Raw genomic sequence first — 14,209 nt, forward strand, 5'->3', positions numbered from 1 at the left:
CAATTTCAGGGTCATTTAGCTTAAAATAAATCATTAAATGCATGAAAAATAGTAAATGAAGGCAGAAAGGATTGAAAGTTGATGACGTGGCTTTGAATGGTGCATAATGAACGCACAAAAATTCTGGAGTTGTAATAAGTTTAAAAAAATGAAGGAGAGGCGCAATGCTCACCTGCACGTTGCTTAGCTTCAGGCCTTGAGAAACTACACATAGCTCCGTGCAGTCTATACCATTTCCTCAAGGCCTGAAGTTAAGCAACGTGTAGGTGAGCATTGCGCCTCTCCTTCATCGTCGTTCCTCGTCTCTGCACTCAGGGCTTATAAACCGCTGCGAGTCCCTCTCGCTTGGCGAGGTGGGACTAAAAAACCGCTACAAAAAGAATCAGCTAAAGAACTCTAGTACCGGTTCATGGCATGAACCGGTACTAAAGGTTCGCCACGAACCGGTTCTAATGAGCGCCGCCCGCCTAGCCGTTGGAACCGGCACTAATGGTCACATTAGTGCCGGTTCAGTTACAAACCGGGACTAATGTGCTTCACATTAGGCCCTTTTTCTACTAGTGTATACCCACCGTATGCTATTATTATGAGAGAGAAGCCTCTAGTGAAAATTATGGCCCACGGGTCTATTTTAATTATATTACAAAAACCAAAATACCTCACTGCAATTTTCTTTTATTTATTTTACTTTGCAATTTATCTATCTACCATTATCAGATTTAATCCTTGCAATTAACGAGTACAAGAGGGTTGACGGGTGTTTGCGTGAGTCTCCTATTGGTTCGATTACCTTGATTCTTTACTGAAGGAAATACTATCTGCTACTTTATTGCTTCACCCTTCCTATTCGAGAAAAATCCCAAGGCAGTTCACAAGTAGCAATTGTATGTATGGCAGGCACTCCCTATTTCGACTGTCGGTGATAGTCATTCTTCCACATCTCCTCCTGTTGTACAAATGTCTAAGAGGAAGAGTGACCCCCTACAACAACAGTCGATATCCTTCCTCTTGGAATATATTTCATCTCTCAAGTGGTTGTATATATGGCGGACACTCCCTCACTCGTATTTTGACTGCCGACGATGGTCGCTCCTCTCTCTCCTTCCTTGTTACCAAGGTCAGCAAAGGGAGAAGAAAAGAGGAATGCCCCCCTACGACAATAGTCGAGACCTTCCACCGGGAACATCTCTTACAAAGGGAGCCCCGTCGGACTGAAATTTAACACACAAACTCCGTGACGCTAAACCTAAACCTTAACCTAGAAGGCTCAAAATAATTGAACACTACACATATCATCGCTACTACGATGATAATTAAACACGAATACAAAATGTTCAACATTAAATGACCAGATGGTTCAACACTAGTACTCCCTCCGTCCCATAATGTAAGACGTTTTTTGACACTACACTAGTGTCAAAAAATGTCCTATATTATGGGACGGAGGGAGTACAACATAATAAAATACTACTACTACATAGATCCCTTAAACCACGTTGACTTTCGTATAGGGACCCAAGGCTGATTGGAACCCTATTCCAACCGTCTGCACTATATATAAAGTAGAGGAAGAACCGACGTCTTGATTTTTAGATCGCCCACGCCTCTTTGATTCATCAGTTCAACTTCTCGCAGCCGTCATCACCATTCCCATCTACAACCGCCATCTCCAAAGCCATCTCCGCCGCCATAGCCTCCATCTCCATTAGTTTAATCACTTGTAATCAAGAGTACATCGCAATCAACAAAATTGTAAGACTTCCAATCATTCATATTCATGAAAGTATTTTCAAAATGCTTACTGCTTGTGATTTATTCACGATGTGTGAGTAGTCCCCTCGGGCTAACGACGCACTATACCTTGAAATTTCACTCGATGCCTGAGCTACAAGAAGCCTGAGGTTTTAGTATCCTCAATAGTTATGCTTGGTTTGGTATGAGTTCTTGTGTTTCATTCTGGTACTTGTATGTATTTGACAACTTGAAAGTTAAAAATTAAAAATCTTTTTAGCATAAAAGAGTTATAGAATTGTGACACGATGCATGGGTGAACCATATACTCCTCCTAGGCTTGTGCGAAAACATGAGCATGTGCTAAGGCCAGCTGTGATACCACAGAACAAGCCTAGTATATGGCTCAAATGGGGTTCAATGGATGGGAAATCATTCTCACCCGAATATTTTGCTCAAAATATTTACCCGCACACGACATCCGAGGAGAAGAAAAGAGCGCCAAAGAGTAGCGATTGTTTGGCAAATCACACCACAGAACAGTCAGCGCCAAAAAGAGGCACCAGGAGTGTGACTAGATGGATGATCTATGTTTTAAGTTGACCACCGTGTCAAATGTCACAACTAGATGGAATTGAAAAAATGTAAATGGTGATACCAGACTCGCTGACCTTCTCGGTGCTATAGGCTGAGCAGAGCTGCCAGAGGGAAGAGGAGCCTCAGCATCTTCTGTTGCTGTTGAAGCGCTTGCAACCGTCTGTGGAACCAAGCCGCTCTTCTTGTTGAAGGAGTCACTCATCTTTCGCACCTTCTTCTCAGGAGAAGGATCACCGGAGTTGCTCTGAGCAGGCGCCCTCTTCCTGTTGGTAGTCTTCTTTGGCTTCTCGGCAGCAGGCTTTCTTCCACCGGTTTTATTTGCAACTTGCACTTCTTCGACGGTAAACTTCTTGTCCTCGTTCTCACTAGACAACTCGGTTAAGGGTGTCGTGGCCTTATTTGCCGGGCCTCTTTTGCTTGGCTCGTTCTTCCCCTTTTTTCCTTCCTGTTGTCCTTCTGTAGTCTCAGTCTTAATGGCTGCACAAACATAACATTGTAAGTGATCAGCTTAAACTTTTGTAAGAGATATGAATATTTTGCTGTGCATAAATACATGGCTATTACCACTATGTTCTGGAGGGGAGTCATCAAAATTATAAACAGCCAGACGATCTGTTAGTTCGAGCGCTTCGTCCTCATCATCTTCCATCGATGCACTTGCCTATGAAATTGTTAGTTTGACTTGTAAAAGCAACAAGGAAACTATAACACACACAGTAAGAAGGCTTGCTCGAGGACCCAACCTTGTTGGGTCGTTTCTTCTTTTGTGCTGCAGGCTTCGTTTCAAAATCTTCATTGTTGCTCCCAGCAAAATTTTCCTTGAAAAATTGATTGTTTTATCAGTAAAATTGTAAAAGAACAATATATACTGCCTGGTCCTCTGTAATTTAAGAAGTGTATCATTGGTGTTACTCTCTACCTTCTGAGGTTTCGCTGCAGTCTTCTTCTTTTTTTACGAAACGCAGTCGGAGCAGCTTCTCTTTTTCATTTATAAGAGGAAAGGTGTTACAAGTATTTGGTCGGAGCAGGCCGCTATACATCAACTATGCCAACAGCCGGCAACCCAGCAACATACATCAGCACATAATTCAGTCTGCTCTCGAGGTCTGTCCAAAAACAGCTGAATCCTATGACGCCCAGCCTGGTTCCATATCCTAAATTCATCAATCATCAAGTTGAAGACCGCACTGACGGTGGACGCCTTGCTTTGGAAAATCCGGGCATTCCTCTCACACCACGTGAACCACCAGATTGCCACTGCCAGACCACCCCAGCCCTTTGAGTTGGTCAGGTTAGCGTTCACCACGTTGGACTCCCACCAGTCAGCAAGGCTGGTTGTCGCCGCCGTCGGCGCAAGAGTGGTGGGAAGGTTGCAGCGGTTGAGCATCAGACTCCATAGAGCTTGGGTGTAGGAGCAGCGTGCTAGGAGGTGATCAGCACACTCGTCCGCCGCCCGGCAGAGAGAACAAATTGGGTCGTGCGGCCATCCTCTTTTCTGCAGGTTATCCGCTGTAAGACATTTTCCTAGGATCACAAGCCAGGCGAAAATTATGCATTTTAGCGGAGCATCAGCCGCCCATATGTGTCGCTGACCGGCGAGGCGAGTACACCCCTCGAACTGCACGGCATATGCAGTGGCCGAGGAGTAGGCGCCATTCGGCGTCCATCTCCAGATCACTGAGTCGGGAGTTCCCAGCAGCAGGTGCACATCAGCAACCGCCTGCCAGAGCTTTGTGTATTGGATAATAGCTGCTGGCGTAAGAGGGCGACGCAGGTGTCTGATCCAACGGCCATCTTGTAGGGCTTGGGACACCGTGAGGTTTTTGCGAGTGCAACAAGCAAATAGGTCCGGCGCTGCACAACTCAAGGATACCCCATTCAGCCAAGGCTCATACCAGAACTTAATCCTTTCCCCATTTCCGAGAACAAACTTGACGGATGCATTGAAGAGGTCGTTAAGTTTCTTGTCCACTGTCATAGGTAGGCATGCCCATGGCTTGTCCGGCTCGTTCCAGGATTGCCAAAGCCAGCGAAGGCGGAGTGCCATGCCTTGAGCTTGCATGTTGGAGATCCCAAGTCCCCCATACATCTTTGGCCGACACACAAGCTTCCAGCTCACCAAGCATTTGCCCCCAACGGCAACCTCCTTGCACTCCCAAAGAAAGCCCCTTCTTATTTTGTCAACAAGTTTATGTAACCAAATCGGTTGCGCCAGGGCAATCATCTGGAAAACCACCATCGCAGACAGGACCTGCTTGACAAGCATAAGCCGCCCGTCCAGGCCCAGGAGCCCAAGCTTCCAACAACGAACTTTGGATAGTATCTTGTCTATATATTCCTCATAATCAACCATCTTCAGTCTGGAGTCAGAAAGCGGCATTCCCAGGTACTTGCAAGGGAATTTTTTACAGGCATCCATTGAGGCACCCATAATCAACGACAAATTCAAGCCCTCACAGCGGATGGGTGTGAAAGAACTCTTTTCAAAATTTGTGTGTAAACCGGTCGCATTGCCAAAGAGTTGGAGCAGTTGCTTGATGGATGCAATTTCATAAGGGTCCGGGTTGATGAAGATTACAGCATCATCGGCATACAACGAGGTGCGAAAAGGCATGCGAGATGATCCAATAGGCTTGAGCACCTCGGCTTCAACAGCGGCACTGATGAAGGCAGAAAGGCAGTCCATCACAATGACAAAAAGCAGCGGGGACATAGGGTCTCCCTGCCGAAGGCCCTGCTGATGGTGAATTGAGTCTGTGAGTCTTCTTACGCTGTTTCTTATGCGCTGCTTTACACACCTTCTCGCCTATGGAGTATTTTGCTAGTCTACGTCTTGTCTCCTGTTCAGCTTCTTTTGCATCAAGCACCTGTATCATAATAAATGAGTGAGAAAACGTGAAACACACATAACATGGAGCAAAACTCTAAAAAGAAACATTGTTCAATTACATCCAGTTCCTTTTCAAGAGCAGCAGTCTTTTTAGGCGGGTTTTTTAGCGCTGCTTTACACACCTTCTCGCCAATGGAGTTTTTTGCCAGTCTACGTCTTGTCTCCTGTTCGGCTTCTTTTGCATCAAGCACCTGTATCAAAATAAATGACTGAGAAAACATGAAAGACAAATAACATGGAGCAAAACTGTAGAGAGAAGAACTGCTCACATCTAGTTCCTTTTCAAGAGCAGCAAGGTCTCTCAGCCAAAGAATTTCTGGAGTTGCTTTGCCCAGACTTTCAAGTTCGTCCTCTAATTTCTTCTGCCGTGCAACAAGCTCCTGTACCTTCTCCAGAGTCAAGGTACCAATTGGCATTGCGAGAAGATACTCGTAATCATTTTCTTCATCTACTTCTTTAGCAGTATTTTTTCTCTTTGGTAAAGGCTCATACCCCTTGTGTTTAAGCTCCAGGAATAGCTCTGACCTCTTTCTGTTGCTGACTACGATATCCCCGGAAATAACGGCAAGAATAAACCTCACTTGGTTCTTAGGCTTCAACAACTCTTTCCCAATATTTTCCAACATTACTTCCTGCACGGCATAAATATTAGTTAATGCGGCAGTTTGCACTCGAGCATCATCATGACAAAGGAAATGGTCAAACTGTACGTACCTTTCTTCTCCGATAGTATTCGAGCCTCAGTTTGAAGAACTCTGTAAGTACTGAAAAGGTAACATGACTTTAGATTCAAATCCGCAAAAAGGGTTTTGTAGTTCAATACAGGTCCATATTAGATAGAGATACTCACTGTCCTCTGGGGTGTCATATTTTCGAATTTTACCATCCGAGTCAAACAAGTGCATGTTTGTTGTTCCTATTGTGGTTGTCAGATTGAATTTCTTCTCGAGGCCTTCTTGCTTAGCAATGTTCATGTTTTGTTCACTCAAGAAAATGTCAAACTCCACATTCTCATAATTCCATCGCCACCGTATTTCCTGTAAATTGGTTGCAACTGACGAAAGTCAAAACATCTGAAACACAAGAGAATGAGCTATTTGTATGATTAACTACCTCTAGAAACGATGGACACATGGATTTAAGAAATTCTCTGTAATCCCGAGTCCAGCAGCGGATGGGAAGCTCGGTAATTTTAAGTTTCATGTCATCAACTTGCTCTATAACACCAGCAATTGTATATGTGGCAGCAGCTGCCTTTGAACTTGTCTTCTTCAAAGAGCCCTGTCATGTTATTAGCAGAAAATTTATATCAAAAACCAATTGTTGAATTAAGGAGCCAAATTGCGAGTTTAACAAAACCATGCTAGTAAAAGCATTTCACGGACCTTGAACCCCTTGTACCAAGGGTCCATTGGTACAACGGCCTCTTCATTTAGCAACCTTTTCAGATTAGCGATAATGTCTCTTGGATTGTAGTTTGGGACATAGCTGCTCGATCCAGTGCCAATGCCACTCCCATTGACCAAAACCATGGGAATGATTGGCATATACTCTTGGAAATACCCCAACAGGCCTTGGGTTGGATCGCAACTCCCTTGCACTTGTACTGACATGCAGCTATTCAACACCTCCACAACTGTCAAGCTCGGCGACGGTCAAAGGGCCAAGTTTTGGAGTAGTACGTGGTTAAGTGGAACAGCTCCTAAGGACATTGCCCCAAACCTCCACAAGCTTGCAAGGAGGAAAAATTCTTCTGTGGCTGCTGCTCTCCACCAAGGCCGCTGGATGAAAGGAATCGAACGTCTTAGCACCACTGAAGACCTGCTTTCTTTTATTGACCTTTAGCACCGGATTCAAGGGATTACTCTTTCGGATCATCCAGACGACATTGAATGGAAATGGAACGACAGCAAAACGCACACTGCTGCTTGCCTATGATGCCCAATTCATCGGAACCATTGCGAAGCCAGAGTTAAATGCCATTTGGAAAGCAAAGGTGGAGGGAAAAATCAAATTTTTTGCTTGGCTGCTAGCTCAAAATAGACTGCCAACTGCTGACCGTCTCTGTGCGAGAGGATGTGAACACAATGATACCTACTCCCTCTGCGATCAAACGATTGAGACTGCCGCCCACCTGATCAGTTCCTGCCCTTTTGCAAAGGAAGTGTGGCAGAAGATTATTGTCATGCTCCCTAACTGTCAGCTACAAACAACCTTGCCGTTCACCTCTACCACATCCTGGTGGAGAAGCTTTGCCTACGGGCAGCAAAACAAGGCAGCAGCTGCGCTTTACTTCGCCTGGAACATCTGGAATGAGCGAAACTGAAGAATCTTTCAAAACCTTTCTTCAACTGCTGATATAGTGGCTTGCTTAGTCAGGTCTGACTTAACATACCTGGACTTGGCTTTTTCGAGGCCTCTAGCTATGTAATTCTGTTCTTTTTCTCTTTTTGTCTGCCCTAGGGCTTCAGACTTCTCTCTTGTAAATTCCTAATATATAATGAAAAGGCAGAGCACCTGCCATTAGCCCTGAATAAAAGGCGACATATTTTTTAGTACACAAAAATCAACCAATTTGCAATCATGCGGGATGAGTGTTCGAAGAGATTATATTACCAACTGGGTTCGATTGACTTTCCAGATTTACTCAAATAATTGAGAAGAAGATCATCATCCTTTGGAAAAATTAAACGGGTGATAGGTTGCAATCTAGTGTAGATATACAAGGCTTCAGCAGCATCTTCGCCCCCCTGAAATGGATGATTGTAAGCAAGGAAAGAATCATGGGAACTTGTTAATTAGTAATTACAAGCAGGGTTTATGGTATTCGGCTCTCGCAAGGCTAACCCACCGAATTCCTGGTACCAAACTGCCCGCGGGGCTCCAAAAGAGGAATGTTGTTGCTGCCAACAAAATCTTGAGCCATGCGTATAAGCATAACTACCCATGCTATAGCCTGCTCAACATGGTCATCATGGTATGCTGATTGTTTTGACACAATATCACCAATAAAATGTGCCACCTGCAGTCAATCAAAGGCAACGTGTTTAGGACACGCGCACACACACCTTGGCACAAATTCGAAAACTCCTTAATTTCTTTAGAACCAATATATAAACTCTGCCACCTGCAGTCAATGAAAGGCATACGGCGCACCTTTATTTCTTTAACCAGATTCTTCTTGAAGGAGGAAAACAAAACCTTCATCTGCCCTGGTTTCAGGCCGTCGACCATTGAAGGAGGTGTCGACCGTTCGGGGTCCGCCTCTGGCTTCAAGAAGGGACTGAGGTCATGGTCGTAAAACATCGGCGAGGATCGCTCCGGCTCCGGCTCCGGCGAGTTCTTGGGCTGGGCGCTCGTGAGTTTCAGAATCCAGAATGGAGCGTGCTGCTCGTTTCCATTCCTCTTGAACGTGCAGCCGCGTGATATGCGCTGGGAGGCCGCGGGCCAATCGCGTGCGGTTAAGACGGATGCGTATCAATCAAGATTTCCCCGCGATGGTAACCAATCGTCCCGATTTCTGGTCTCCCGGGCCCAAAGGCCTGGTGATCTGAAGGTGCGTTTCTTTCTCATAAAAAAAATCTGAAGGTGCGCGTTTCTTTCTCAAAAAATAAAATACTACTGTAAATCTGAAGGTGCGTTTGCCCCTCCCAAAAAAATACTGAAGATGTGTATACATTCAGTAGGACTGCGATCGATCGACGTCACAAATCCCTTTTGGAGATGCTGACATACCAATTTTGTAGACATGCTTGCCACAGGAACGAGCATCCAGATTGCAATCATCGTCATCAACTCATCGTCCTACAAACAAAATGAGCAACAATTTTGATGTTGATCCGCGAGATTACTTCACGTCTTCGGGAACATGGTGAATTCTTAGTTAAGCTTGTGAGGCGTGAACAAAACGCTGTTAGTCACATTTTAGCGAACTTTGGTCGAATAAAGAAGCGCACTGCGATGTGGCTTTGTTCTGGGCCGGACGAGGTTCTGGACCTATGTAATGCAGACATGGCTGCCACTTAATTAATGAATTTCCCTTTTTCCTCGCAAAAAAAAAGAGCAACAGTTCTAAGAAGAGCAGACACGACTGTAAGACTTGCAGGCTTGCAACATCACTCGGATCAGTTCACGGCAAACACTTATTCTTTTGAAAAGTCTGGCAAATGTGGCGTTTCATTGATAAGTAGGGAGCAGTAGTCCAGTGCCGTGTTAAACGGCAAGGAAGAAAAATGAGAGAACGAGAAAAGGAGGTCCCCCTAAGGATCTCCAAACGGGCTAAGCGAACACTTAGTGATTGCAGCACACCAAATCCTTTTATGGAGCAGCAGCCATGCAAAAAAATTCGCACCTCGATGGCACCCAGGCTTTCCAGAATCCGGATCAGCGATTGCACAACGGAAACCTCCCTACCGCAGAACAGACCCTTGTATACTGGATCTCAAGTGGGCAATTAGGGCATGTAGTTTGCTCCACTGCCGAGAATGGTGGGCTGAGTATACTGGATCTCAAGTGTATGAACATTGCTTTGCTTGTGAAATGGTTGTGGAAGATGGGAACTAAAGAGAGCCTTTGGCAGCAAATCATGCAAAGTACTTCGTTCATAAATACGAAATGTTTTGGATATTTCAATAAAGATTGCATACAAACTGAAATGAGTGAACAAACACACTCAAAGATGTCTATATATATCCGATTCAGAAAAAAAGTTAAAACATCTTATATTAACCGAGGGAGTAATATGTTCTCGGGGAGCGAGCTCGAACCAGAGGACTCCTGTTTCCAGCAGGGTTTATGTATTTTTTTATTCCTGCTGCACTAGGGTAGTGGGTGATGGCAAGAAAACAAGATTCTGGGAAGATGGGTGGCTGGGAGATGTTCCTTGGCCACCAAATTTAGAAATTTATAATGATATTTGCACCAGAGTGGCAGCCACTGTCGAATGGAGTATTTCATCTCTGCGGGTTTTGATTGTCTTAACTTCCGCAAAATTCTCACTGGCGCAAATTTAATATGTGGGAGAAGCTTAGAAGTATGTGTTCTGGGATTACTCTGTCTGATCAACTTGACACACTAACGTGGATGTTGGACTCTTAAGGATTTCTCAGTTACCACCTTTTATGGAATGCTTAAATGGAACGGCCTTGGATTAACCATAAATTCTTATGGAAATTCAAATTGTTCACTAAAATCAGTGTTCTTGTGGCTGTTGTTGAAAAGAAGTGTGGGTACCAAACATGTGCTTCACGGGAGAGGATGGAAGAGAAAAGACGATCTGCGTGAATTTTGTGGAGATAAAGAAATAGTAAATGAGTGATCATATGTTTTTTTTCTTTATTCCATGTGTAATTTGGCGTGGAATGTGGCCTGTTACGCCTTAAATTTTCCAAGGAAACCTTGCTCTATGAGTAATCTTTTCGATGATTGGTTACTGGTTTTGCTAATTCCCGTTGACTGGTGATATGGGTATATATGTAGTTGTTTGGTCGATCTGGAAAATGCAAGATGATGCTTGTTTCGGAAACATACACATTTCTAATCTTGTACTCCCTCTCTCCCAAAATAAGTGTCATTGATGTAGTACAACTTTGTACTAAATCAGCGACACTTATTTTGCGACAGAGGGAGTAGTCTTACTAACAGGTTTCAGTATTGGATTTCTGCTTGGTCTATGGTACAGGTCAAGGAAGGCCGACGCAAAGCTCTCAGCTGGGAAGACATTGTAGGCGCAACAATCAAATGAAGTTTACCAAGTGGGCTTGGGGGTGGAAGCACCAGCCGCTGCCCAGAAATTCCCGATATGATCCCTCCCTATAATACCTTCTCCTCTCTGGCAAACCACATCAATGGCGCCATCGATGTTAATCTTAATCCAGCCCGGTTCAGGTGGGCTCCATTTGATTTCTACTCCCTCCGTCCTATAATATAAGATGTTTTCGCAAGCTAAAACAGCTTGCAAAAACATCTTATATTGTGGGGCAGAGGTAGTACATCTCAAGTGGACTCCCCCCCTCCCCTCGCGTCGCCCCTGCTCGGGCGATTCGGGGGCCCCAAACCCTAGCTCCGCCGCCTCCCCTTTCTTCTCCCCTCCTCCTCGCCGCCGCCTGAGGCCGCCGCCGGGCAAGCCCGGGGTGTCGCCGAGGAAGGTGGCGGCGGGGCCCTGGCGCCCCTGCCTCTGCTGCGGGGGGCCGTGTTCCCTAGGGCGGCGGCCCTGGTCGGAGAGGCGTCACCGGCCCGGCGGCAGGCGGTGGTGCGGGCGTGGGCCGGCGTTCCTGGCCGTGTGGATGGCGGGTGCCCCGATGGACGGGAGCCCTGGCGGCTCGCGGTGGCGCCAGATCTGGCCGCCCCTGCCCCCCTGTTTCGAGTGCTACGCCCCGGCCAGATCTGCCCGGCTCCTTTGCGGGCCGCCGGATCTTGCGTCGTGGAGGTGGTGGAGGCGAGGATTCGCAGACCGGGAGAAATTCCAGGCCGGCCTCGTCGGTCTTGGCGGCGGCGACGCTCGTGGCGCCGTTCCCCTCCCTGGAGGCGCCGTTCAGGTCAGATCCGTCGCCCCCCATCCCTCTAGTCTCCCGGGTGAAAACCTCAACTCTGTTGGGCGGCGGCGGCGCCCTCGGCGTCGCGTCCTTCCTGAAGGCGCCGTTTTTGGGAGCTAGGTGGGCAGTGGGCTCCTCGGCGAAGTGATGGGTGTGTAGCGGCGGCAGTAGCTGGTCTTCTTTGTCGGCGGCGAGTTCGTCAGCGGCTCAACGCCTACAGGGACACTGTGCTACTGCTCCTCCGTCCGTCCCGGCAGTTCTTCCTCATCCGTGTCCAGTCCGTGGGTGTTGGGTGGTGCTCTGCTCCTTGAGATCATTTCGTGGCTAGTCGGGTGAGCTAGGTTCCTTTCCAAATGCAGTCTGCCGGTGTCTTTCCTCCCAGGTTCTAGGGTGAACTGCTACACTGTCAACGGTTCGGCGCCTTCGAGCCAGGCGAGGAGACAGGGGTCTTCTTTGACAGTGGAGCTGGGAGGACATGGCAATCCGGGGCCGCTGGTGATTTGGCGACGGCGTGCCCTTCCTCGCCGTCCGTAATGCTGCTCCTGTGCTGACATTCTCCTTCTCCCTGGTGATTTGTATGCGATTGAGGACCTACATATCCCCGTGCTGCGTGCTTCCTTGTTCGATCCTTTAGCTGGGTGTGTGTGCGGCTTGTGTGCTGTTGTCCAGCGCCTCTGTATCTTGTCATTTTTTCGCTTTCTTGTGTTGGTTTCGAGTTTGTAATCCTGGCCGGTTGATGGCTTTGTTAATTCAAAGCCGGGCTCTTCTGGAGCCTTCGTTCTAAAAAAAAGAGTACATCTCAAGTGATCGCACAATCTCGTCTATAATTATCAGACTTGTGTGGCTGGCATTGGGCCTATATATGTTTCATTAGCTGATCCTGGTGTTTCCTCCCTACTGTTTCATGTTTGTTTTAAATTTTAGCTTTTGAACTTTTGCGTGCTATCCAGTTTGTAGTAATAGAAAATGGGGGGCCACCCCTTTTGCTCAAAAGGTAAAAATAGAAGTGGACTAGTAATCATATATGGTTAAGTGCTGCTGCTGACAGTGCTGAGACACAACTCAAGCCGGGAGAGCAGCACGTCTCAAGCAAATCACTAACCGAAGGAGCACAAGACGCATCACTGCTTAAAATCAGGATATACGCTTTGCGTGCACGCACACAACGAAGAACATCCAGGGGGAAAATAAAAATAAGAAACACGAAGAGTTTACGACTAGATGGATGATCTAACCAACGTGTCAAATTTCACAAGTAGATGGATTTGAGAATTAGCTAAAAAAAATCTCAGAAACTAGACATTATTTTCAATCGATTTAGATTGGTTACGCCTTCCCGTGCCTTGCTGACCTTCTCGGTGCTACAGGCTGAGCAGAGCTGCCGGAGGGAAGAGGAGCCTCAGCGTCTTCTGTTGCGGTTGAAGCGCTCGCAACTCTCTGCGCAACCGAGCCACTCTTCTTTCGCACCTTCTTCTCAGGAGAAGGAGCACTGGACTTGCTCTGACCAGACGCCCTCTTCCTGATGGTAGTCTTCCTTGGCTTCTTTGCAGCAGGCTCTGGTCCACTGCTGTTCTTCTCAACTTGCACTTCTTCCACGGCAAACTTGTCCTCGTTCTCACCAGACAACTCGGTTAAGGGTGCCATGGCCATCTTCACCGCACCTCTTTTGCTTGGCCCGTTTCTCTCTTTCTTTCCTTCATGGTGTCCTTTTGTAGTCTCAGTTTTAATGGCTGCACAAACACAACATTGCAAGAGATCAGCTTAAACTTTTTGTAAGAGATATGAACATTTTGAGGTGCACAAACACAACATAGTGCATGGGTATTACTATTACCACTATTTTGAGAGATGCTTTTCTTCTCAATTTGTGCTTCTTCCACGGTAAACTTCTTGTCCTCGCTCTTGTGGATGGGCACTGCTATGTCTTCACCAGACAAGTCGGTTAAGGGTGCCACGGCCTTCTTTGTTGTGCCTCTTTTGCTTGGCTCGTTCCTCCCTTTCTTTCCTTTCTTATTATGTTCTTTTGTAGTCTCAGTTTCCATGGCTGCACAAGTGGTCACGCCATCAGCTTAAACTTTTGTAAGAGATGGACATTTCAAGTGCACAAACACACAAAATTGTACACAGGCATTACCACTAAGTTCTGAGGACACGCCAAAACTATAAACATCGAGACGATTTTTTAGTTCCAATGCTTCGTCCTCACCATCCCTCGCCAGTGAACTTGCCTATGAAATTGTTAAAACTGACTTGTAAAAGCAACAAATCAACTATGACACGCACAGTAAGAACGCTTGCTCGAGGACCAAACCTTCTGGCGTGGTTTCTTCTTTTGTGCTGCAGGTTTCGTTTCAAAATCATCGTCGTCGTTCCCAACCAAATTTGTCTCAAAAAGTAAGATTATTTTATCAGTTAAAGAGCAACATATACTGTCTAGTCCTCTCCTCTGTAACTTGAG

General features: G+C 46.3%; 2 protein-coding genes across 2 annotated transcripts in view; both read right to left on the reverse strand.

The window, feature by feature from the left end:
* Positions 1-2,239: 2,239 nt before the first annotated feature.
* Positions 2,240-11,775, reverse strand: LOC123120256 (DNA topoisomerase 2-like). The gene is made up of 13 exons (XM_044540230.1): positions 11,671-11,775; positions 8,375-8,650; positions 8,070-8,240; positions 7,835-7,968; positions 6,604-6,769; positions 6,332-6,499; positions 6,069-6,255; positions 5,933-5,982; positions 5,488-5,850; positions 5,278-5,409; positions 3,072-3,146; positions 2,893-2,989; positions 2,240-2,805 (listed from the first exon to the last, which is right to left on the reverse strand). The coding sequence occupies exons 1-13, from the start codon at positions 11,773-11,775 to the stop codon at positions 2,306-2,308; spliced, it is 2,424 nt and encodes an 807-aa protein (XP_044396165.1). The 3' UTR covers positions 2,240-2,305.
* A 1,074-nt stretch (positions 11,776-12,849) lies between these two features.
* Positions 12,850-14,209, reverse strand: part of LOC123120257 (DNA topoisomerase 2-like) — a 99,124-nt gene continuing 97,764 nt past the window's right edge. Inside the window, exons 20-23 of the mRNA XM_044540231.1 lie at positions 14,063-14,137; positions 13,886-13,979; positions 13,586-13,795; positions 12,850-13,481 (exon numbers count right to left, since the gene is read on the reverse strand). Of these exons, the coding sequence (XP_044396166.1) occupies positions 13,078-13,481; positions 13,586-13,795; positions 13,886-13,979; positions 14,063-14,137 (783 nt within the window). The 3' untranslated portion in view covers positions 12,850-13,077. The remainder of the gene's footprint in view (positions 13,482-13,585; positions 13,796-13,885; positions 13,980-14,062; positions 14,138-14,209) is intronic.

This window comes from Triticum aestivum, chromosome 5D (genome assembly GCF_018294505.1).
Source record: "Triticum aestivum cultivar Chinese Spring chromosome 5D, IWGSC CS RefSeq v2.1, whole genome shotgun sequence".
NCBI lineage: Eukaryota > Viridiplantae > Streptophyta > Magnoliopsida > Poales > Poaceae > Triticum > Triticum aestivum.

What these genes read in the sequence shown, in the direction of transcription:
- LOC123120256 (XM_044540230.1), bottom strand. Translation starts at nt 11,775, where the DNA reads ATGGGGGGCGACGGATCTGACCTGAACGGCGCCTCCAGGGAGGGGAAC. An exon ending in AAGTCAATCGAACCCAGTTG is followed by an intron (nt 6,770 to 7,834) that starts GTAATATAATCT and finishes GTATTTCCAAGA; the next exon opens with GTATATGCCAATCATTCCCA. An exon ending in TGTGTCCATCGTTTCTAGAG is followed by an intron (nt 6,256 to 6,331) that starts GTAGTTAATCAT and finishes ACCAATTTACAG; the next exon opens with GAAATACGGTGGCGATGGAA.